The following is a 26,811-nucleotide window of genomic DNA, read 5'->3' as shown; positions in this document are numbered from 1 at the left end:
AAGTCCCTTCAGCTGCTCCCTTGTTTGCACTCGGGGTCGCCACAGTAAATCCAAGGTGGATCTGCATTTTGAATTGGCACAGGTTTTACGCCGGATGCCCTTCCTGACGCAACTCCACATTACATGGACAAATGTGGCAGGGGTGGGATTTGAACCTGGAGCCTTCAGAACTGAAACCAAGCGCATTAACCACTTGGCCACCACCCTTTTACTGCTTAATGTATTCTAAGGTTGAAAATCATCAAGCGGACAATTTGTTTCCGCCCAAGGTTACCCGCTTGATCGATATGAATTTATATCGTCAGAAGTAAAATTTAATTTTTTTTTTATACCAGTTAGCCAATTAGCCGCTATTGCTTAGCGGCTAATGGTGACCCGTTCTGAACCCACGTTTAGCTATCGGTTAGCAACAATGATAATAATGACAGCGCAATTACTCTCAAATCAACACCACCTCCTAACCGAACACTTTAACATTTTGCGAAAAATGAACTCACACTCCTTGTCTAATACCGCTGTACCAATTCCTCAAAACAAAATATACATTAAGTATTTATGAATGGATATATATATATATATATATATATATATATATATATATATATATATATATATATATATAAGTGAATTGGCCAACTGTTGGTGACTCTGCTTAACACATATAAATACTGTCTACAAATGAGTTATAATGCAAATTTAACCTTCACTTTAATTAAGCTCACGTGAAATACTTTACTAACAGCTTGTAAAGGCTTTATAATAGTATTTTTAAGTTTACTCACGCATTGATAAGCATTTAGAAATGGACATATACGAGGTCTATATTAAGTATATACAAATGAGTTATAAAACAAATTCGTACTCTTTAAAACTGCATACTTATAGTGATGGGGAAAGAGACTTGAGCTTTGTACATTATTAACAAATGGTACATAAAGGATACATTGTGTTATGTGGGCCGCTGAAGAGGAGGTACTGCTGGCCCACCACCACCAGAGGGCGCCCTGCTTGGAGTGCGGGCTCCAAGCACGAGAGGGCGCCGGACCCTGAAGAAGTGACAGCTGTCATTCATCCCCTGCACCAGCTGTCACTCGTTCATCATCAGCATCACCATCTTAAAAGCCGGATCGGAACTCCACCTCCTCGCCGAGAAATCGACTACCGTGAGGTAATTTTCTCTGCTGACTTTAACACAGTGTTTAGGATTCTGACCTTTTGTTGCAGCCGGTATCCTGTGGTGTTCACCCTTATCTGGAAGTGGCGTGGAGCGTGACGACGACAACCGCGCTACAGATAAGTGGTCACACTAGGAGCTGCACGAGTGTGTGATTCGGAGGTGGAGGTTCTCCTCCTAACTGTGCACAGACTGTAGACCACTGAGTGTAAGGATTTACACTCACTCATCTTTTTCTGCTTTCTGCCAGCAGTACCAGGGTCGACAGCCGAAGACAGAGGTCACCTGGGGATTCGGGACTTGGCGGCTCCGGTGTTCTTCAGACCGTTGGTGGTGGAGGCCGTGTGGGACGCGGTCTCTCTCTTGTCGGGGTCTTCTATCTTCGAGCCTGCCCACACGTCACCTGGTGTTCATTGACTTTGCAATTTCTGTACATTTAGTTGTGTATTGTCACAACAGTAAATTGTTGCCTTTTGGCTTACTCATTGTCCGTTCATTTGCGCCCCCTGTTGTGGGTCCGTGCTACGACACCTTCCCAACAGGATTTCTCGGCCAATCGTCATGGATTCCGAGGGGCGTCAGCTCGAGCGTGAACGGCCAATGGCAGAGCCAGGAGCGCAGGCGTCAGCGGGAGGCGTGTTGGGTGAGCTGCAGCAGATCTTAACCGCCTTCACGGCTCGGTTGGATTTAGTGACCGAGCAGAATGTCCTCCTTAATCGGAGAGTGGAGGCTCTCGCCGCCAGGGTGGAAGCGCATGATCAGGGCGCTGCTGCAGCTCCTCCTCTGGCTGGTCCTGGGCCTGAATCAGACGTACCACTGGTCGTTCAACAAACCCCCCCACCATCCCCTGAAGCTTACATAAGCCCTCCGGAGCCGTACGGGGGCTGTGTCGAGACGTGCGCGGACTTCCTCATGCAGTGTTCGCTCGTCTTTTCACAGCGCCCTGTCATGTACGCCTCAGATGCTAGCCGGGTAGCTTATGTTATCAATCTGCTTCGAGGAGAGGCACGCGCATGGGCTACGGCGCTTTGGGAGCAGAACTCACGGCTCCTAACGTCTTATGCTGGGTTTGTACGGGAGTTCAAACAAGTGTTTGATCATCCTAACAGAGGCGAGACTGCTTCAAACGTGCTGCTGTCGATAAGACAGGGGCGCCGTAGCGCAGCCGAGTATGCAGTCGACTTCCGCATCGCGGCAGCGAGGTCCGGCTGGAATAACGTTGCGCTCCGCGCCGCCTTCGTAAATGGACTGTCACCGGTCCTCAAGGAGCACCTACTGGCGAAGGAGGAACCGCGGGATTTTGACGGGCTTGTCGATTTGGTTATACGCTTAGACAACCGTTTGACTGAGCATCGTCGGGAGCAGGCCGGGGGGCGTGACCGGGTACAAGCCGTCCCTCCCCCTTCCGGTTCCGATAAGACGTTGTCCCCACGCTTCACTGCCAGAGGGCCCTGTGGGGCTACAGCTCCCCCTGCTGAGGAGGCTATGGACACGAGCAGGGCCAAAGTAAAATTAAGTGACAGACAAAGGAGACTGGCCCGCGGGGAGTGTTTTGTCTGCGGCTCTTGTGAGCATATGCAGAGGGACTGCCCTGAACGGTCAAACTACAACGCCCGTCCTTAGAATCTGGGCTAAGGGTGGGCCATAACACACACGCGGAAAGACCCCGCAGATCGGCACGAATCCCAGTGACAATCCTTTGTGAGGAGTTAACCCTTCACGCCCCAGCACTGATAGACACGGGGTCAGAGGGGAATCTGCTGGACAGCAGATGGGCAAGGGAAGTAGGGCTCCCTCTGGTGGCTCTGCCGGCACCATTGCAGGTGCGAGCACTAGATGGCACCCTGCTCCCATTGATCACACATCAGACACAACCAGTGACATTGGTTGTGTCTGGGAATCACAGGGAGGAGATAGTGTTCCATGTAACACCATCTACCTCCCGAGTGATTTTGGGCTTTCCATGGATGGTGAAGCACAATCCCCGGGTTGATTGGCCGTCCGGGGTTGTGAAGCAGTGGAGCGAAGCCTGCCACCGGGAGTGTTTAGGATCCTCGGTTCCCCCCGGCACTACAGCTAATGAGGAGGTCACAGTCCCCCCCAATCTATCGGCGGTGCCAGAGGAGTACCACGATCTTGCTGACGTTTTCAGCAAAGATCTGGCGCTCACTCCTCCTCCGCACCGGCCGTACGATTGTGCCATCGATTTAGTCCCGGGCGTTGAGTACCCGTCCAGTAGGTTGTACAACCTCTCACGTCCGGAACGCGAATCAATGGAGACCTACATCCGGGACTCCTTAGCTGCCGGGCTGATCCGAAACTCCACCCCCCCGATGGGTGCTGGTTTCTTTTTTGTGGGCAAGAAAGACGGCGGACTCCGTCCATGCATTGATTACAGAGGGCTGAACGAGATCACGGTTCGCAACCGATACCCGTTACCTCTGTTAGATTCAGTGTTCACGCCCCTGCATGGAGCCCAAATCTTTACGAAATTGGATCTTAGAAATGCGTACCACCTGGTTCGGATCCGGAAGGGAGACGAATGGAAGACGGCATTCAACACCCCGTTAGGTCACTTCGAGTACCTGGTCATGCCGTTCGGCCTCACTAACGCCCCCGCGACGTTCCAAGCTTTGGTAAATGACGTCTTGCGGGACTTCCTGCATCGGTTCGTCTTCGTATATCTGGACGATATACTCATCTTTTCTCCGGACCCTGAGACCCATGTCCAGCATGTACGTCAGGTCCTACAGCGGTTGTTGGAGAACCGGCTGTTTGTGAAGGGCGAGAAGTGCGAGTTCCACCGCACTTCTTTGTCCTTCCTGGGGTTCATCATCTCCTCCAACTCCGTCGCCCCGATCCGGCTAAGGTTGCGGCGGTGAGAGATTGGCCCCAACCAACAAGCCGCAGGAAACTACAGCAGTTCCTCGGTTTTGCAAATTTTTACAGGAGGTTCATCAAAGGTTACAGTCAGGTAGTTAGCCCCCTGACTGCCCTGACCTCCACCAAGGTCCCCTTTGCCTGGTCGGATCGGTGCGAAGCCGCGTTCCAGGAGTTGAAACGCCGGTTCTCGACTGCGCCAGTTCTGGTGCAGCCTGATCCTGATCGCCAGTACGTAGTAGAAGTGGACGCCTCTGACTCAGGGATAGGAGCCGTGCTGTCCCAGAGCGTGGAGGCTGATAAGGTTCTCCATCCTTGTGCCTTTTATTCCCGCAGGTTGACCCCAGCTGAACGGAACTATGACGTTGGCAATCGGGAACTTCTTGCGGTGAAGGAGGCCCTTGAAGAGTGGAGACACCTGCTGGAGGGGGCTTCGTTGCCCTTCACGGTTTTCACTGACCATCGGAACCTGGAGTACATCCGGACCGCCAAGCGGCTGAACCCCAGGCAAGCCCGCTGGTCTCTGTTCTTCGGGCGCTTTGACTTCCGGATTACATACCGCCCCGGGACCAAGAACCAAAAACCAGATGCATTGTCCCGGGTGCACGAAGAAGAAGCCAAAGCGGGGCTGTCGAACCCCACCGAGACCATCATCCCCGAGTCCACTGTCGTGGCCGCCCTTACCTGGGACGTGGAGAAGACCGTCCGGGAGGCCCTGACCAGGAGCCCGGACCCGGGGACTGGCCCCAAGGACAGACTGTACGTCCCACCGGAGGCAAGAGCTGCCGTATTGGACTTCTGTCACGGGTCCAAGCTCTCCTGTCATCCCGGGGTGCGTAGGACCGTGGCAGTAGTCCAGCAGCGCTTCTGGTGGGCGTCCCTGGAAACCGACGTCCGGGACTACATCCAGGCCTGTACCATCTGCGCCAGGGGCAAGGCAGACCATCGGAGGACGACGGGCCTCCTCCAACCCCTGCCGGTGCCTCATCGCCCCTGGTCTCACATCGGCCTGGATTTCATCACGGGCCTCCCGCCGTCCCAGGGCAACAACGTAATCCTCACGATAGTGGACCGGTTCTCCAAGGCGGCCCACTTCGTGGCCCTCCCGAAGCTCCCGACGGCCCAGGAGACGGCAGACCTCCTGGTCCACCACGTCATGCGGCTGCATGGGATACCGTCGGACATCGTCTCGGATCGTGGTCCCCAGTTCTCTTCACAGGTGTGGAAGAGTTTCTGCAAGGAGCTGGGGGCCACCGTGAGTCTCTCGTCCGGGTACCACCCCCAGACCAACGGCCAGGCAGAGCGGGCCAACCAGGAGTTGGAGCAGGCCCTTCGGTGTGTCACCTCCGCACATCCGGCGGCCTGGAGTCACCATCTGGCCTGGATCGAGTATGCCCACAACAGCCAAGTTTCGTCTGCCACCGGCCTCTCCCCTTTTGAGGTGTGTTTGGGGTACCAGCCCCCATTATTCCCGCTGGTGGAGGGAGAGGTCGGTGTGCCCTCGGTCCAGGCCCACCTTCGGAGATGTCGCCGGGTGTGGCGGACTGCCCGCTCTGCCCTGTTAAAGGCCCGGACGAGGGCCAAGTCCCATGCAGACCGCCGACGGTCCCCGGCCCCCACGTTCCCGCCCGGGCAGGAGGTGTGGCTCTCAACCAAGGACATTCCCCTCTGTGTGGACTCCCCCAAACTGAAAGACAGATACATCGGACCCTTCCCAATCCTCAAGATCATCAACCCAGCCGCGGTGAAGCTCCGACTCCCAGCTTCACTGCGGATCCACCCGGTATTCCACGTGTCCCACATAAAGCCTCACCACACCTCGCCCCTCTGTGCACCTGGACCTACGCCGCCTCCTGCCCGGCTCATTGACGGGGAACCTGCTTGGACGGTCCGCAGGCTCCTGGACGTCCGTCGTAAGGGCCGGGGGTTCCAATATCTGGTGGACTGGGAGGGGTATGGACCTGAAGAACGCTCCTGGGTGAAGAGGAGCTTCATCCTGGACCCGGCCCACCTGGCCGAGTTCTACAGCCGACACCCGGACAAGCCCGGTCGGGCGCCAGGAGGCGCCCGTTGAGGGGGGGGTCCTGTTATGTGGGCCGCTGAAGAGGAGGTACTGCTGGCCCACCACCACCAGAGGGCGCCCTGCTTGGAGTGCGGGCTCCAAGCACGAGAGGGCGCCGGACCCTGAAGAAGTGACAGCTGTCATTCATCCCCTGCACCAGCTGTCACTCGTTCATCATCAGCATCACCATCTTAAAAGCCGGATCGGAACTCCACCTCCTCGCCGAGAAATCGACTACCGTGAGGTAATTTTCTCTGCTGACTTTAACACAGTGTTTAGGATTCTGACCTTTTGTTGCAGCCGGTATCCTGTGGTGTTCACCCTTATCTGGAAGTGGCGTGGAGCGTGACGACGACAACCGCGCTACAGATAAGTGGTCACACTAGGAGCTGCACGAGTGTGTGATTCGGAGGTGGAGGTTCTCCTCCTAACTGTGCACAGACTGTAGACCACTGAGTGTAAGGATTTACACTCACTCATCTTTTTCTGCTTTCTGCCAGCAGTACCAGGGTCGACAGCCGAAGACAGAGGTCACCTGGGGATTCGGGACTTGGCGGCTCCGGTGTTCTTCAGACCGTTGGTGGTGGAGGCCGTGTGGGACGCGGTCTCTCTCTCGTCGGGGTCTTCTATCTTCGAGCCTGCCCACACGTCACCTGGTGTTCATTGACTTTGCAATTTCTGTACATTTAGTTGTGTATTGTCACAACAGTAAATTGTTGCCTTTTGGCTTACTCATTGTCCGTTCATTTGCGCCCCCTGTTGTGGGTCCGTGCTACGACACCTTCCCAACACATTGAGCATCAACTAATGGTTTATTAATGCTTAATAAAGGCTTAATAATTTGTGAGGAAAAATGTAAAGACAATAAAAATATGATTTGTAAAGTATTTTTATCACTAAGGAATAGTGTCTGATTTTACATTTGTAAATGATGAACTGTTAATGATCAACTTTTCTTAAATGCTTTATAGAGATTAAAAAACATTTGTAAATGTTTTATAAAGACATTACATATTTTGTTATTAATCATTATTAAGCCATCTATTTATGTTCTTACCAATGAGTAACTAATAAAAAAAGAAAGCTTTGTAAATGTTTTACAAGTAGTTACTTAAGCATTTAGTTACACTTTATACATGCTTTACTAATGCTTTATAGCGTGCAGTTAATATAAAGTGTTACCCAAAAATGTCACAACCACACCAAACACACTATAGCCACAACAAAACACACCACAACCACAACATAACCACAACAAAACACACACCACAACCACAACAAAACACACCACAAGCACAGCACAACCACAACACACACCACAACAAAACCACAACAAAACACCACAACAAAACCACAACATAAGCACAACACAACCTAACTACAACCACACCACAACAAAACACACCACAACCCCAACATAACCACAACAAAACACACCACAACAAAACCACAACACAGCATAACTACAACCACAGCATAACCATAACACAACCATAACAAAACCCACCACAGCCACAACAAAACCCACCACAACCATAACATAACCACAACAAAACACACCACAACATAACCACAGCAAAACACACCACAACCACAACAAACCCACCACAACACAACCACAACAAAACACACCACAGCTACAACATAAGCACAACAAAACACACCACAACCACAGCACAACCACAACAAAACACTCCACAACCACAACATAACCACAACACAACGTAACTACAACCACAACATAACCACAACAAACTACACCACAACAAATCACACAACACACCACAACCACAACAAAACACGCCACAACCACAACAAAACCCTGAATGAGAATGAGAATGACAGCCTCAACACTGCATTTAATCTATTATTAGACTCTATTGGCTTTGCTCAAAAAGTAAATGAGTCCACCCACCACTTTAATCATATCTTAGATCTTGTTCTGACTTATGGTATGGAAATAGAAGACTTAACAGTATTCCCTGAAAACTCCCTTCTGTCTGATAATTTTTTAATAACATTTACATTTACTCTGATGGACTACCCAGCAGTAGGGAATAAGTTTCATTACACTAGAAGTCTTTCAGAAAGCGCTGTAACTAGGTTTAAGGATATGATTCCTTCTTTATGTTCTCTAATGCCATATAACAACACAGTGCAGAGTAGCTACCTAAACTCTGTAAGGGAGATAGAGTATCTCGTCAATAGTTTTACATCCTCATTGAAGACAACTTTGGATGCTGTAGCTCCTCTGAAAAAGAGAGCTTTAAATCAGAAGTGTCTGACTCCATGGTATAACTCTCAAACTCGTAGCTTAAAGCAGATAACCCGTAAGTTGGAGAGGAAATGGCGTCTCACTAATTTAGAAGATCTTCACTTAGCCTGGAAAAAGAGTCTGTTGCTCTATAAAAAAGCCCTCCGTAAAGCTAGGACATCTTTCTACTCATCACTAATTGAAGAAAATAAGAACAACCCCAGGTTTCTTTTCAGCACTGTAGCCAGGCTGACAAAGAGTCAGAGCTCTATTGAGCTGAGTATTCCATTATCTTTAACTAGTAATGAGTTCATGACTTTCTTTGCTAACAAAATTTTAACTATTAGAGAAAAAATTACTCATAACCATCCCAAAGACGTATCGTTATCTTTGGCTGCTTTCAGTGATGCCGGTATTTGGTTAGACTCTTTCTCTCCGATTGTTCTGTCTGAGTTATTTTCATTAGTTACTTCATCCAAACCATCAACATGTTTATTAGACCCCATTCCTACCAGGCTGCTCAAGGAAGCCCTACCATTATTTAATGCTTCGATCTTAAATATGATCAATCTATCTTTGTTAGTTGGCTATGTACCACAGGCTTTTAAGGTGGCAGTAATTAAACCATTACTTAAAAAGCCATCACTTGACCCAGCTATCTTAGCTAATTATAGGCCAATCTCCAACCTTCCTTTTCTCTCAAAAATTCTTGAAAGGGTAGTTGTAAAACAGCTAACTGATCATCTGCAGAGGAATGGTCTATTTGAAGAGTTTCAGTCAGGTTTTAGAATTCATCATAGTACAGAAACAGCATTAGTGAAGGTTACAAATGATCTTCTTATGGCCTCGGACAGTGGACTCATCTCTGTGTTTGTTCTGTTAGACCTCAGTGCTGCTTTTGATACTGTTGACCATAAAATTTTATTACAGAGATTAGAGCATGCCATAGGTATTAAAGGCACTGCGCTGCGGTGGTTTGAATCATATTTGTCTAATAGATTACAATTTGTTCATGTAAATGGGGAATCTTCTTCACAGACTAAAGTTAATTATGGAGTTCCACAAGGTTCTGTGCTAGGACCAATTTTATTCACTTTATATATGCTTCCCTTAGGCAGTATTATTAGACGGTATTGCTTAAATTTTCATTGTTACGCAGATGATACCCAGCTTTATCTATCCATGAAGCCAGAGGACACACACCAATTAGCTAAACTGCAGGATTGTCTTACAGACATAAAGACATGGATGACCTCTAATTTCCTGCTTTTAAACTCAGATAAAACTGAAGTTATTGTTCTTGGCCCCACAAATCTTAGAAACATGGTGTCTAACCAGATCCTTACTCTGGATGGCATTACCCTGACCTCTAGTAATACTGTGAGAAATCTTGGAGTCATTTTTTATCAGGATATGTCATTCAAAGCGCATATTAAACAAATATGTAGGACTGCTTTTTTGCATTTACGCAATATCTCTAAAATCAGAAAGGTCTTGTCTCAGAGTGATGCTGAAAAACTAATTCATGCATTTATTTCCTCTAGGCTGGACTATTGTAATTCATTATTATCAGGTTGTCCTAAAAGTTCCCTAAAAAGCCTTCAGTTAATTCAAAATGCTGCAGCTAGAGTGCTGACGGGGACTAGAAGGAGAGAGCATATCTCACCCATATTGGCCTCTCTTCATTGGCTTCCTGTTAATTCTAGAATAGAATTTAAAATTCTTCTTCTTACTTATAAGGTTTTGAATAATCAGGTCCCATCTTATCTTAGGGACCTCGTAGTACCATATCACCCCAATAGAGCGCTTCGCTCTCAGACTGCAGGCTTACTTGTAGTTCCTAGGGTTTGTAAGAGTAGAATGGGAGGCAGAGCCTTCAGCTTTCAGGCTCCTCTCCTGTGGAACCAGCTCCCAATTCAGATCAGGGAGACAGACACCCTCTCTACTTTTAAGATTAGGCTTAAAACTTTCCTTTTTGCTAAAGCTTATAGTTAGGGCTGGATCAGGTGACCCTGAACCATCCCTTAGTTATGCTGCTATAGACGTAGACTGCTGGGGGGTTCCCATGATGCACTGTTTCTTTCTCTTTTTGCTCTGTATGCACCACTCTGCATTTAATCATTAGTGATCGATCTCTGCTCCCCTCCACAGCATGTCTTTTTCCTGGTTCTCTCCCTCAGCCCCAACCAGTCCCAGCAGAAGACTGCCCCTCCCTGAGCCTGGTTCTGCTGGAGGTTTCTTCCTGTTAAAAGGGAGTTTTTCCTTCCCACTGTAGCCAAGTGCTTGCTCACAGGGGGTCGTTTTGACCGTTGGGGTTTTACATCATTATTGTATGGCCTTGCCTTACAATATAAAGCGCCTTGGGGCAACTGTTTGTTGTGATTTGGCGCTATATAAAAAAAAAATTGATTGATTGATTGATTGAAAACCCACCACAACACAACCACAGCAAAACATACCACAACCACAACAAAACACACCACAACCACAACTGTCAGAGTTGGACCTGAAAAAGAACAACTCAGTTAACACAGAAAATAATCACGCAGGAGACACTGAATTTCTTTTCCTGAATCAGGAGAGAGCGAACGAACGTGACCCTCGTCACCGACCATCTCGTCAGCTCTGTAGAGCCCCGCCCGTCTGCCTCCTGTATTTATTACAATAAAGTTACATACAGATATATGGAAGAGACAAAGTAGACAAAGTATACAAACAAAGTAGCGACTCCAAGTCTGTTCTCACATCGATATGAAAATTGTTATGGCTTTAAGCCTCCCGTCTCATGGGTCTTCTCATAACAGCCTGCAACCCTGAACTTGAACTGGTGTGCAAGTCACACCACTTTCTTCTCAAGGCTGGACTGTTAATTAAAATGTACATCTGTGCTCAGCAAAAACATGGTCTTAGCAAAACAGTCCACATTCTCACTGAGCCAAAGTTCATCTGTTCATCTTCCCGTGTGAGCAGTTTAATAATTACTTAAACAGTTCTGTGAATGTAATTACGTTAGCAATTCGGTGATTAACTAAGAGAGTGATATTAAATTAAACATGTATATAAATGTGTATATGAAGAATGAGATCAAAGACAAAATCAAAGACAGCAAATCAGAGTAAAGACATTAAATCAAAGTAAAGACGTTAATAATTGATAATATATCAACAACATAACCATAACAAAACCACAACAGAATACACCACAACCACAACAAAACACACCACAACCACAGCATAACCACAACAAAACACACTACAACCACAACAAAACACACCACAACACAACCACAACATAACCACAACCACAACAAAAGACAACATACCACAACCACAATATAACCACAACAAAACCACAACACCACATAACACCAGCCACAACAAAACACAACACAACCACAACAAAACACAACACAACATAACCACAGGAAAACACACTACAACCAGAACATTCATCAGACAGACTTTAGAGAGACGCTCATCAAACAATTTTTGGAGACGTTCATCAAATATACAGTCTTTAGAGACACGTTCCTCAAATAGTCTTTAGAGAGACATTCATCAAACATACAGTCTTTAGAGACACATTCCTCAAACATACGGTCTTTAGAGACACATTCCTCAAACATACGGTCTTTAGAGACGCATTCATCAAACATACAGTGTTTAGAGACGTGCATCAAACAGTCTTTAGAGACACGTTCATCAAACATACGGTCTTTAGAGACATGTTTATCATATAGTCTTTAGAGACACGTTCATCAAGCATACAGTCTTTAGAGACAAGTTCCTCAAACAGTCTTTAGAGACACGTTCATCAAAGAGACTTTACAGACGTTCATCAGTCTTTTGAGTGATGTTCATCAAACATGCAGTCTTTAGAGACACGTTCCTCAAACAGTCTTTAGAGAGACATTCATCAAACATACAGTCTTTAGAGACACGTTCATCAAACTGTCTTTAGAGGTGCGTTCATCAAATAGTCTTTAGAGACGCGTTCATCAAACATACAGTCTTTAGAGACACGTTCATCAAACAGTCTTTAGAGACACGTTCATCAAATAGTCTTTAGAGATGTGTTCATCAAACATACAGTCTTTACAGACACATTCCTCCAACAGTCTTTAGAGACATGTTCATCAAAGAGTCTTTACAGACATTCATCAGTCTTCTGAGTGATGTTCATCACACATACAGTCTTCAGAGACACGTTTCTCAAACAGTCTTTAGAGACACATTCATCAAACAGTCTTTAGAGAGACATTCATCACACATACAGTCTTTAGAGACGCGTTCATCAAACAGTCTTTAGAGACGCGTTCATCAAACAGTCTTTAGAGACACGTTCATCAAACATGCAGTCTTTAGAGACGCGTTCATCAAACATACAATCTTTAGAGACACATTCATCAAACAGTCTTTAGAGACACATTCCTCAAACATACGGTCTTTAGAGACATATTCATCAAACAGTCTTTAGAGACGCGTTCATCAAACATACAGTCTTTAGAGACACGTTCCTCAAACAGTCTTTAGAGAGACATTCATCAAACATACAGTCTTTAGAGACACATTCCTCAAACATACGGTCTTTAGAGACACGTTCCTCAAACAGTCTTTAGAGACACGTTCATCAAACATACAGTCTTTAGAGACACGTTCATCAGTCTTTAGAGATGGATTCATCAAACATACAGTCTTTAGAGACACGTTCCTCAAACAGTCTTTAGAGACACGTTCATCAAACATACAGTCTTTAGAGACGCGTTCATCAGTCTTTAGAGACGCGTTCATCAAACATACAGTCTTTAGAGACACGTTCATCAGTCATTAGAGACACGTTCATCAGTCTTTAGAGACGCGTTCATCAAACATGCAGTCTTTAGAGACACGTTCATCAAACATACAGTCTTTAGAGATGCGTGCATCAAACATACAGTCTTTAGAGACACGCTCCTCAGTCTTTAGAGATGCATTCATCAGTCTTTAGAGACACGTTCATCAAACATACAGTCTTTAGAGACACGTTCCTCAAACAGTCTTTAAAGACACGTTCATCAAACATACAGTCTTTAGAGACGCGTTCATCAAACATGCAGTCTTTAGAGACACGTTCATCAGTCTTTAGAGACACGTTCATCAAACATACAGTCTTTAGAGACAAGTTCATCAAAAAGTCTTTAGAGACGCGTTCATCAAACATACAATCTTTAGAGACATGTTCCTCAAACAGTCTTTAGAAAGACATTCATCAAACATACAGTCTTTAGAGACACGTTCATCAAACAGTCTTTAGAGACACGTTCATCAAACATAAAATCTTTAAAGACACTTTCATCAAACAGTCTTTAGAGAGACATTCATCAAACGTACAGTCTTTAGAGACACATTCATCAAACAGTCTTTAGAGACGCGTTCAGCAAACATACAGTCTTTAGAGACACGTTCATCAGTCTTTAGAGACGCGTTCATCAAACATACAGTCTTTAGAGACACGTTCCTCAGTCTTTAGAGACACGTTCATCAAACATACAGTCTTTAGAGACACGTTCATCAGTCTTTAGAGATGCGTTCATCAAACATACAGTCTTTAGAGACACGTTCATCAGTCTTTAGAGACGGATTCATCAAACATACAGTCTTTAGAGACACATTCCTCAAACAGTCTTTAGAGACACATTCATCAAACATACAGTCTTTAGAGACGCGTTCATCAGTCTTTAGAGACGCGTTCATCAAACATACAGTCTTTAGAGACACGTTCATCAGTCTTTAGAGATGCGTTCATCAAACATACAGTCTTTAGAGACACGTTCATCAGTCTTTAGACACGCATTCATCAAACATACAGTCTTTAGAGACACGTTCATCAAACATACAGTCTTTAGAGACGCGTTCATCAAACATACAGTCTTTAGAGACACGTTCATCAGTCTTTAGAGATGCATTCATCAAACATAGTCTTTAGAGACACGTTCCTCAAACGGTCTTTAGAGACACGTTCATCAATCATACAGTCTTTAGAGACGCGTTCATCAGTCTTTAGAGACGCGTTCATCAAACATACAGTCTTTAGAGACACGTTCATCAGTCTTTAGAGACGCATTCATCAAACATACAGTCTTTAGAGACACGTTCCTCAAACAGTCTTTAGAGATACGTTCATCAAACATACAGTCTTTAGAGACACGTTCATCAGTCTTTAGAGACACGTTCATCAAACATACAGTCTTTAGAGACACGTTCATCAAAAAGTCTTTAGAGACGTGTTCATCAAACATACAATCTTTAGAGACATGTTCTTCAAACAGTCTTTAGAAAGACATTCATCAAACATACAGTCTTTAGAGACACGTTCATCAAACAGTCTTTAGAGACGCGTTCAGCAAACATACAGTCTTTAGAGACGCTTTCATCAAACATACAGTCTTTAGAGACACGTTCATCAGTCTTTAGAGACGCGTTCATCAAACACAGTCTTTAGAGACACGTTCATCAGTCTTTAGAGACGCATTCATCAAACATACAGTCTTTAGAGACACGTTCCTCAAACAGTCTTTAGAGACACGTTCATCAAACATACAGTCTTTAGAGACACGTTCATCAGTCTTTAGAGATGGATTCATCAAACATACAGTCTTTAGAGACACGTTCCTCAAACAGTCTTTAGAGACACGTTCATCAAACATACAGTCTTTAGAGACGCGTTCATCAGTCTTTAGAGACGCGTTCATCAAACATACAGTCTTTAGAGACGCGTTCATCAGTCTTTAGAGACGCGTTCATCAAACATACAGTCTTTAGAGACACGTTCATCAGTCTTTAGAGACGCGTTCATCAAACATACAGTCTTTAGAGACACGTTCATCAGTCTTTAGACACGCATTCATCAAACATACAGTCTTTAGAGACACGTTCATCAAACATACAGTCTTTAGAGACGCGTTCATCAAACATACAGTCTTTAGAGACACGTTCATCAGTCTTTAGAGATGCATTCATCAAACATAGTCTTTAGAGACACGTTCCTCAAACGGTCTTTAGAGACACGTTCATCAATCATACAGTCTTTAGAGACGCGTTCATCAGTCTTTAGAGACGCGTTCATCAAACATACAGTCTTTAGAGACACGTTCATCAGTCTTTAGAGACGCATTCATCAAACATACAGTCTTTAGAGACACGTTCCTCAAACAGTCTTTAGAGACGCGTTCATCAAACATACAGTCTTTAGAGACACGTTCATCAGTCTTTAGAGACACGTTCATCAAACATACAGTCTTTAGAGACACGTTCATCAAAAAGTCTTTAGAGACGTGTTCATCAAACATACAATCTTTAGAGACATGTTCTTCAAACAGTCTTTAGAAAGACATTCATCAAACATACAGTCTTTAGAGACACGTTCATCAAACAGTCTTTAGAGACGCGTTCAGCAAACATACAGTCTTTAGAGACGCTTTCATCAAACATACAGTCTTTAGAGACACGTTCATCAGTCTTTAGAGACGCGTTCATCAAACACAGTCTTTAGAGACACGTTCATCAGTCTTTAGAGACGCGTTCATCAAACAGTCTTTAGAGACGCGTTCATCAAACAGTCTTTAGAGACACGTTCATCAAACATGCAGTCTTTAGAGACGCGTTCATCAAACATACAATCTTTAGAGACACATTCATCAAACAGTCTTTAGAGACACATTCCTCAAACATACGGTCTTTAGAGACATATTCATCAAACAGTCTTTAGAGACGCGTTCATCAAACATACAGTCTTTAGAGACACGTTCCTCAAACAGTCTTTAGAGAGACATTCATCAAACATACAGTCTTTAGAGACACATTCCTCAAACATACGGTCTTTAGAGACACGTTCCTCAAACAGTCTTTAGAGACACGTTCATCAAACATACAGTCTTTAGAGACACGTTCATCAGTCTTTAGAGATGGATTCATCAAACATACAGTCTTTAGAGACACGTTCATCAGTCTTTAGAGACGCATTCATCAAACATACAGTCTTTAGAGACACGTTCCTCAAACAGTCTTTAGAGACGCGTTCATCAAACATATAGTCTTTAGAGACACGTGCATCAGTCTTTAGAGACACGTTCATCAAACATACAGTCTTTAGAGACACGTTCATCATAAAGTCTTTAGAGACGCGTTCATCAAACATACAATCTTTAGAGACATGTTCTTCAAACAGTCTTTAGAAAGACATTCATCAAACATACAGTCTTTAGAGACACGTTCATCAAACAGTCTTTAGAGACGCGTTCATCAAACATAAAATCTTTAAAGACACTTTCATCAAACAGTCTTTAGAGAGACATTCATCAAAAGTACAGTCTTTAGAGACACATTCATCAAACAGTCTTTAGAGACGCGTTCAGCAAACATACACTCTTTAGAGACGCTTTCATCAAACATACAGTCTTTAGAGACACTTTTCATCAGTCTTTAGAGACGCGTTCATCAAACATACAGTCTTTAGAGACACGTTCATCAGTCTTTAGAGACGCGTTCATCAAACAGTCTTTAGAGACACGTTCATCAAACATACAGTCTTTAGAGACACGTTCATCAGTCTTTAGAGATGGATTCATCAAACATACAGTCTTTAGAGACACGTTCCTCAAACAGTCTTTAGAGACACGTTCATCAAACATACAGTCTTTAGAGACGCTTTCATCAGTCTTTAGAGACGCGTTCATCAAACATACAGTCTTTAGAGACACGTTCATCAGTCATTAGAGACACGTTCATCAGTCTTTAGAGACGCGTTCATCAAACATGCAGTCTTTAGAGACACGTTCATCAAACATAGTCTTTAGAGATGCGTGCATCAAACATACAGTCTTTAGAGACACGTTCCTCAGTCTTTAGAGACGCATTCATCAGTCTTTAGAGACACGTTCATCAAACATACAGTCTTTAGAGACACGTTCATCAGTCTTTAGAGACGCATTCATCAAACATACAGTCTTTAGAGACGCGTTCATCAGTCTTTAGAGACGCGTTCATCAAACATACAGTCTTTAGAGACACGTTCATCAAACATACAGTCTTTAGAGATGCGTGCATCAAACATACAGTCTTTAGAGACACGTTCCTCAGTCTTTAGAGACGCATTCATCAGTCTTTAGAGACACGTTCATCAAACATACAGTCTTTAGAGACACATTCATCAGTCTTTAGAGACGCATTCATCAAACATACAGTCTTTAGAGACACGTTCATTAAAGTCTTTACAGACATTCAGTCACCCCAAGGCGCTTCACACGGGTTGGGGTTTTTACCAGCAGGTCCCTGATACACATACAGAGGTTCTTGTTCTTTGTCCTCCCAGAAAGCATGTTTGACTGCAGAGGAGAACAGCCGCCTCAAGAGTCGTCTGGACACAGCTGAGGCAGACGTGGTGCAGGCCGGCAGTGCAGAACAGGACTACGAGGAAGTCGTCCAGCTGCTGGAAGCTGAGATCAGGGACCTGAAGAGTCAACTGGCTAACAAGAGGCAGGCAGAGAGAGTGGGGCCCGCCCAGGTGGGTGCTACACAGTCAGCTGGTTCTCTGCTGTGCACATCCTCAAAATCTGATGTGATGTCTTTGGATCATTTTGCAGAAGGTAAAGTGTACAGACTGCATGATGCACAGAGTGCATGACACGGCAGACTGCTGAGGATTTCAGGCAATAATTATTTAACCCCAACCCCTCATATCAAGTTATATAAAGCCTGTCCTGCAAGCATAATTTATGCAATGAAGGATTTGGCAGCCATGTGGCATGCAAGATAAGATTTTTGTGGAGGCAGGAGGGAAATTATTTGCCGCATTTGAATGCTGACCATGATGAAAATTCTTTAAAAATGTGAGAAACCAGATCTGTCTTTAAGCTAAATGTTGTTAAATGATTTGAAAACTTTATTTTCCAAGTCGGAAGAATAATGTTAAATTAATTAAATGAATTTGATAAGTACTCCTGTGTTGTTTGTGCTACCCGCCACCCAATCATCACTGCAATTATTACAATCCTCAGTGGGTGACTATGTACATATGGTGATTAAATAAATTCAAAACTGCAGACTTCGAAATACAAGGTGTATCCAAAAAGTATCTGACCTCATTTTATCCCATACTAACAAATACAGCACATGTGAGGTGTCATTTGGTCGAGAGGTGACAGGAACCTTCTTGGGAATGGGTGAATGTTTTCTAGTCCACAGCCCATGTCAGTCATGAGCAGTCAGTTTTAGAGTGCAGACTTGTACTGCACCTCCATCAAATTATTTTGATGGAACGACTTGAGTCCGTCCGCAAGCTGAAATGACCAAGCGAATGACAAAATACGGACTTTGGTTATGGATGACATCACCATACAAGAGCTTGTGTAGGATGTCGTTATTAGCACAGGTTCCATTTTAATGGAGGATTTCTGCAGAGAGTGACAACAAAATTTGTGCCAAAGCAGCTGACGGCAGAGGAGAAGCAGCTGCATCTGGACGTCCCTCAGCCACTCATTTAATATGGAAATCGGCCTATAATTGGCACAATATTCCTTGTTTTTACCTGGTTTGGGAATAACCGATATTATGAGTACACTCATGGTACAGGGTGTCCTAAACAGGAAGTGCCAATTTTCAAATCCACAGTAAAACAGGAAATGTTCAAATGTCAAACACTTCCTGGATCGACAGACGAGATCCCATGGAATTTTGCAGGAACTCAGTGGCAAGCTCACACTCAAACAGGAAGTGCCAAATTTATCAGTCACAGTGAAACAGGAAATGTTCAAATGTCAAACAATTCCTGGCATGGGTGGAGCTAGAGAGGAGGCCGGGGTTTCACTGGACTCTCCTGAAATCTGATTGGATACCGATGATTGGCACGTCACAGCACCACACGTCTGGTTGAAAGAGCTGCATTTTCAAATCAGTAAGTCACATTGACTGCTAGTTTCCTCCTGTCCAGTAGTTGGTGCTGTGCACCACAAAAAGTTCTAATCCACCTTAGTAGAAGAAGAAAAATGTTTGCTTCAGATTTGAACTGAACACGTTGTTTGAACTATGGACTTCTAATCACACCAAACTTATATTGGTGAGTAAACGACTGTAGTTTAAGCCAGAAATGAGGTCCAGGTTGTTAAAAGCAGCATTTCTCCTTTAATTTGGGTTGGCTTATGTACACATGTTTAAGCTAACAGACAGCAGCTGGTTCATGCTCTGTTGGCTTATTAGTGCAGCAGATAACTGAAACAATCCTTCAAATGGTGATACAAGCATCAAATTCAGCACAAATACAGCTGGAGCAAAATTAATAGAGCAACTTTAACTTTTGACCCCTGTACAAACTGAAATTGACCTGGAATCTTTATGATCAGGCAAATAATGTGGTGTTGTTTTCTATATGATTGCAGCCTCTTTTAATTTAGACCAGGGGTGGGCAACTTGTTACATAAAGGACCAAGAGGCTGATTAACTGATTCCATCTGCTCAAAGTGATAATCAGTGAAATCACCTGGTGGAATCAGTGGCTGCAAAGAAAACCTGCACCCTCTTGGCCTTTTCTGGAACAAGTTGCCCACCCCTGGTTTAGACCCCTGTGTAATTCTTCAGTTGACCCCTACCTCGCTGACTATTGAAAATTCAAGTGGCCGAACAGTTTTTTTTTTAAAGAGTTCATGTCTGAAGCATTTACTCAAAGTCTGAAGAACCTAAATGACATGGTGAGATGCTGACGAGCTTCACTCATTCATGTCCGCTACATATGCATATTAATAAATGGAGTAGAACATGAAATGTGGCTTTTTGCTGATGATGTCATAGTATTCCTGGAACCAGGGCTTTGAACCAGATTTTTTTTCCAATTGGTTCGTTCTGAACAGAAACGGAATTTTAATGTTTCCGGTTTTGGGTTCCACCATTAAATAGACATTCCCGAACCGGTTAGAACAAAAAAATTTCGTTCCCGGAACGGTTAATTACGTTCCGTCAGTTGTTTAACAAATGGCTATAAAATTATGCCTCTGTCTCATCCAGCTTAAGCCAAATCTAGGCAAATTCTGTTACAACCTTCATTAAATTAGACAAGAAATAATTCAAAACAATTATTATTTCAAATGTGTCAACGACATTATAAAGTCACGTGGCTATGCCACTCGGTGGGCAACCACAAAATCCCTCAGCCCATTCAGTCTTCAGGTCATTTCTTTACATTCTTAGGCATTTGCTACACCAACTTAAAACCTGGTCGTGACCATTCACAGTAGGCAAGGAAAGGAGGGGAAAAAAAAACAGGCCATTCCAGATTCATACTGTAACGTTTTTTTTTAACATAGGTCTACTAATAGGCCAATAAAATGCAATTCCTTGCTCATATCCATCAGGTATCGTTAATCAACAAACATGCTAACATTTATCAAAGTAGGTAACAAAAGTGGCTCACGTTTAGTAGGCAACAAAAAGTAAAAAAAAAATATAGGCTACACCGTCACCTGGTGTTGTAAACAAAAAAGATTTGTGACTAACACACATTAGACATTATCGAAAGTGTCCAAACATTGCCTTCCAGGCTGCTAAAAATAATAATAGCCAATAATAATAAAAATAAAATAAAATAAATCCTGTACAGTCACAAAAATAGTAATTCCCATGCTATAGTACCCATTAAAAATTAAGCAAGAAAGATGGAAGTGGAAATGGGTTAGCTTACATTCCGAACTGTTTATTCAGGTGGATGAAAAGGATGTCCTCCAGAATTTTGTCATTCAGGGACGAACTAAGTGGAGAAAGAATAAACTTCAAAGATGAAAATGCACGCTGACTTGGGTCACGGGGAGCGCTATGACGGACATTATGAGTTTGTGCATATCTGCATTTGAAGCGGCCATGGATGCCCAGTAACGAAGGACGTTCTCGGTGCGCTTTAAACGCGCTTCTCTGGAATAGGTGTCTAACGCCGATGCAATGGGAACTCAGCCCCTTTGTATGACGGTGGTTTCTCTTTCTTTAACCACCAGCAGCTTCTCAATTTCATCGTCATCTTCAGATGAAGATGATGAACGCTCAGCTACACTGTCTGTGTTTGGGGCGGCAGACAGGTTTTGGATCATGTCCCAAGTGTGGCACAGGTGTAATTTCGCCATCTCCCATCTTTTTCCCATCCAAGACCAGGTTTTCCCCATCTTTCTGGGGAAAACCCAGTCTTGTTAGGAGAGACGGCATCCATCCCACTTTGGATGGAGCAGCTCTCATTTCTAGAAATCTGGCCAATTTTATTAAGCCCTCCAAACCGTGACTATCCAGGGTTGGGACCAAGAAGCAGAGTTGTAGTCTTACACACCTCTCTGCAGCTTCTCTCCCCCTGCCATCCCCGCATTACCCCATCCCCATAGAGACGGTGTCTGCTCCCAGACTACCAATAACCAGCAAAAATCTATTTAAGCATAAAAATTAAAAAATAAAAAATAATATAGCACCTTCAACTGCACCACAGACTAAAACAGTTAAATGTGGTCTATTAAACATTAGGTCTCTCTCTTCTAAGTCCCTGTTAGTAAATGATATAATAATTGATCAACATATTGATTTATTCTGCCTAACAGAAACCTGGTTACAGCAGGATGAATATGTTAGTTTAAATGAGTCAACACCCCCGAGTCACACTAACTGTCAGAATGCTCGTAGCACGGGCCGAGGCGGAGGATTAGCAGCAATCTTCCATTCCAGCTTATTAATTAATCAAAAACCCAGACAGAGCTTTAATTCATTTGAAAGCTTGACTCTTAGTCTTGTCCATCCAAATTGGAAGTCCCAAAAACCAGTTTTATTTGTTATTATCTATCGTCCACCTGGTCGTTACTGTGAGTTTCTCTGTGAATTTTCAGACCTTTTGTCTGACTTAGTGCTTAGCTCAGATAAGATAATTATAGTGGGCGATTTTAACATCCACACAGATGCTGAGAATGACAGCCTCAACACTGCATTTAATCTATTATTAGACTCTATTGGCTTTGCTCAAAAAGTAAATGAGTCCACCCACCACTTTAATCATATCTTAGATCTTGTTCTGACTTATGGTATGGAAATAGAAGACTTAACAGTATTCCCTGAAAACTCCCTTCTGTCTGATCATTTCTTAATAACATTTACATTTACTCTGATGGACTACCCAGCAGTGGGGAATAAGTTTCATTACACTAGAAGTCTTTCAGAAAGCGCTGTAACTAGGTTTAAGGATATGATTCCTTCTTTATGTTCTCTAATGCCATATACCAACACAGTGCAGAGTAGCTACCTAAACTCTATAAGTGAGATAGAGTATCTTGTCAATAGTTTTACATCCTCATTGAAGACAACTTTGGATGCTGTAGCTCCTCTGAAAAAGAGAGCTTTAAATCAGAAGTGCCTGACTCCGTGGTATAACTCACAAACTCGTAGCTTAAAGCAGATAACCCGTACGTTGGAGAGGAAATGGCGTCTCACTAATTTAGAAGATCTTCGCTTAGCCTGGAAAAAGAGTCTGTTGCTCTATAAAAAAGCCCTCCATAAAGCTAGGACATCTTTCTACTCATCACTAATTGAAGAAAATAAGAACAACCCCAGGTTTCTTTTCAGCACTGTAGCCAGGCTGACAAAGAGTCAGAGCTCTATTGAGCTGAGTATTCCATTAACTTTAACTAGTAATGACTTCATGACTTTCTTTGCTAACAAAATTTTAACTATTAGAGAAAAAATTACTCATAACCATCCCAAAGACGTATCGTTATCTTTGGCTGCTTTCAGTGATGCCGGTATTTGGTTAGACTCTTTCTCTCCGAATGTCCTGAGTTATTTTCATTAGTTACTTCATCCAAACCATCAACATGTCTATTAGACCCCATTCCTACCAGGCTGCTCAAGGAAGCCCTACCATTATTTAATGCTTCGATCTTAAATATGATCAATCTATCTTTATTAGTTGGCTATGTACCACAGGCTTTTAAGGTGGCAGTAATTAAACCATTACTTAAAAAGCCATCACTTGACCCAGCTATCTTAGCTAATTATAGGCCAATCTCCAACCTTCCTTTTCTCTCAAAGATTCTTGAAAGGGTAGTTGTAAAACAGCTAACTGATCACCTGCAGAGGAATGGTCTATTTGAAGAGTTTCAGTCAGGTTTTAGAATTCATCATAGTACAGAAACAGCATTAGTGAAGGTTACAAATGATCTTCTTATGGCCTCGGACAGTGGACTCATCTCTGTGCTTGTTCTGTTAGACCTCAGTGCTGCTTTTGATACTGTTGACCATAAAATTTTATTACAGAGATTAGAGCATGTCATAGGTATTAAAGGCACTGCGCTGCGGTGGTTTGAATCATATTTATCTAATAGATTACAATTTGTTCATGTAAATGGGGAATCTTCTTCACAGACTAAAGTTAATTATGGAGTTCCACAAGGTTCTGTGCTAGGACCAATTTTATTCACTTTATACATGCTTCCCTTAGGCAGTATTATTAGACGGTATTGCTTACATTTTCATTGTTACGCAGATGATACCCAGCTTTATCTATCCATGAAGCCAGAGGACACACACCAATTAGCTAAACTGCAGGATTGTCTTACAGACATAAAGACATGGATGACCTCTAATTTCCTGCTTTTAAACTCAGATAAAACTGAAGTTATTGTACTTGGCCCCACAAATCTTAGAAACATGGTGTCTAACCAGATCCTTACTCTGGATGGCATTACCCTGACCTCTAGTAATACTGTGAGAAATCTTGGAGTCATTTTTGATCAGGATATGTCATTCAAAGCGCATATTAAACAAATATGTAGGACTGTTTTTTTGCATTTGTGCAATATCTCTAAAATTAGAAAGGTCTTGTCTCAGAGTGATGCTGAAAAACTAATTCATGCATTTATTTCCTCTAGGCTGGACTGTTGTAATTCATTATTATCAGGTTGTCCTAAAAGTTCCCTAAAAAGCCTTCAGTTAATTCAAAATGCTGCAGCTAGAGTACTGACGGGGACTAGAAGGAGAGAGCATATCTCACCCATATTGGCCTCTCTTCATTGGCTTCCTGTTAATTCTAGAATAGAATTTAAAATTCTTCTTCTTACTTATAAGGTTTTGAATAATCAGGTCCCATCTTATCTTAGGGACCTCATAGTACCATATCACCCCAATAGAGCGCTTCACTCTCAGACTGCAGGCTTACTTGTAGTTCCTAGGGTTTGTAAGAGTAGAATGGGAGGCAGAGCCTTCAGCTTTCAGGCTCCTCTCCTGTGGAACCAGCTCCCAATTCAGATCAGGGAGACAGACACCCTCTCTACTTTTAAGATTAGGCTTAAAACTTTCCTTTTTGCTAAAGCTTATAGTTAGGGCTGGATCAGGTGACCCTGAACCATCCCTTAGTTATGCTGCTATAGACGTAGACTGCTGGGGGGTTCCCATGATGCACTGTTTCTTTCTCTTTTTGCTCTGTATGCACCACTCTGCATTTAATCATTAGTGATCGATCTCTGCTCCCCTCCACAGCATGTCTTTTTCCTGGTTCTCTCCCTCAGCCCCAACCAGTCCCAGCAGAAGACTGCCCCTCCCTGAGCCTGGTTCTGTTGGAGGTTTCTTCCTGTTAAAAGGGAGTTTTTCCTTCCCACTGTAGCCAAGTGCTTGCTCACAGGGGGTCGTTTTGACCGTTGGGGTTTTACATAATTATTGTATGGCCTTGCCTTACAATATAAAGCGCCTTGGGGCAACTGTTTGTTGTGATTTGGCGCTATATAAAAAAAAATTGATTGATTGATTGTGTAAATTCATGTAGCCTAAATTCATTCAAAGACACGTCTTTTTTTTCAATCAAAGAAAGTCTAGATTAATGAAAGAAACAAGGCATATAATCTTTTCTGAAATCCTGTTTGAACAGCACAATGTTTATTTTACAACAATGTAAATTAGTTTTTATTAATGTAGACTTTTTTCATTGAAAAAAAGACACTGTGGCTTTGAATGAATTTAGGCTACATGAATTTACACAACAATGTAAATTATTTTTTATTAATGTAGACTTTTTTCATTGAAAAAAAGACACTGTGGCTTTGAATGAATTTAGGCTACATGAATTTACACAACAATGTAAATTAGTTTTTATTAATGTAGACTTTTTTCATTGAAAAAAAGACACTGTGGCTTTGAATGAATTTAGGCTACATGAATTTACACAACAATGTAAATTATTTTTTATTAATGTAGACTTTTTTCATTGAAAAAAAGACACTGTGGCTTTGAATGAATTTAGGCTACATGAATTTACACAACAATGTAAATTAGTTTTTATTAATGTAGACTTTTTTCATTGAAAAAAAGACACTGTGGCTTTGAATGAATTTAGGCTACATGAATTTACACAACAATGTAAATTAGTTTTTATTAATGTAGACTTTTTTCATTGAAAAAAAGACACTGTGGCTTTGAATGAATTTAGGCTACATGAATTTACACAACAATGTAAATTATTTTTTATTAATGTAGACTTTTTTCATTGAAAAAAAGACACTGTGGCTTTGAATGAATTTAGGCTACATGAATTTACACAACAATGTAAATTAGTTTTTATTAATGTAGACTTTTTTAATTGAAAAAAAGACACTGTGGCTTTGAATGAATTTATGCTACATGAATTTACACAACAATGTAAATTAGTTTTTATTAATGTAGACTTTTTTCATTGAAAAAAAGACACTGTGGCTTTGAATGAATTTAGGCTACATGAATTTACACAACAATGTAAATTATTTTTTATTAATGTAGACTTTTTTCATTGAAAAAAAGACACTGTGGCTTTGAATGAATTTAGGCTACATGAATTTACACAACAATGTAAATTAGTTTTTATTAATGTAGACTTTTTTCATTGAAAAAAAGACACTGTGGCTTTGAATGAATTTAGGCTACATGAATTTACACAACAATGTAAATTAGTTTTTATTAATGTAGACTTTTTTCATGGGAAAAAAGACACTGTGGCTTTGAATGAATTTAGGCTACATGAATTTACACAACAATGTAAATTAGTTTTTATTAATGTAGACTTTCTTTCATTGAAAAAAAAAGACACTGTGGCTTTGAATGAATTTAGGCTACATGAATTTACACAACAATGTAAATTAGTTTTTATTAATGTAGACTTTCTTTCATTGAAACAAAAAGACATTTTGGCTTTGAATGAATTTAGGCGACATGAATTTACACAACAATGTAAATTAGTTTTTATTAATGTAGACTTTCTTTCATTGAAAAACAAAAGACACTGTGGCTTTGAATTAATTTAGGCGACATGAATTTACACAACAATGTAAATTAGTTTTTATTAATGTAGACTTTCTTTCATTGAAAAACAAAAGACACTGTGGCTTTGAATGAATTTAGGCGACATGAATTTACACAACAATGTTAATTAGTT

The 26,811-nt window shown here is 42.5% G+C and overlaps 1 protein-coding gene across 1 annotated transcript in view; it reads left to right on the top strand.

Annotated features, from left to right (window-relative positions):
• si:dkeyp-72e1.9 (syntaxin-binding protein 4) overlaps window positions 1–26,811 on the top strand; it is a 375,953-nt gene that overhangs the window by 311,884 nt on the left and 37,258 nt on the right. Inside the window, exons 18-19 of the mRNA XM_034189933.1 lie at window positions 17,719–17,886; window positions 19,796–19,813. Coding sequence (XP_034045824.1) covers window positions 17,719–17,886; window positions 19,796–19,813 — 186 coding nt within the window. The remainder of the gene's footprint in view (window positions 1–17,718; window positions 17,887–19,795; window positions 19,814–26,811) is intronic.

Source organism: Thalassophryne amazonica, chromosome 16, assembly GCF_902500255.1.
Source record: "Thalassophryne amazonica chromosome 16, fThaAma1.1, whole genome shotgun sequence".
NCBI classification, from domain to species: domain Eukaryota; kingdom Metazoa; phylum Chordata; class Actinopteri; order Batrachoidiformes; family Batrachoididae; genus Thalassophryne; species Thalassophryne amazonica.
Note: the sequence above shows the minus strand (reverse complement) of the source record. Positions and strands in the feature narration are given on the sequence as shown.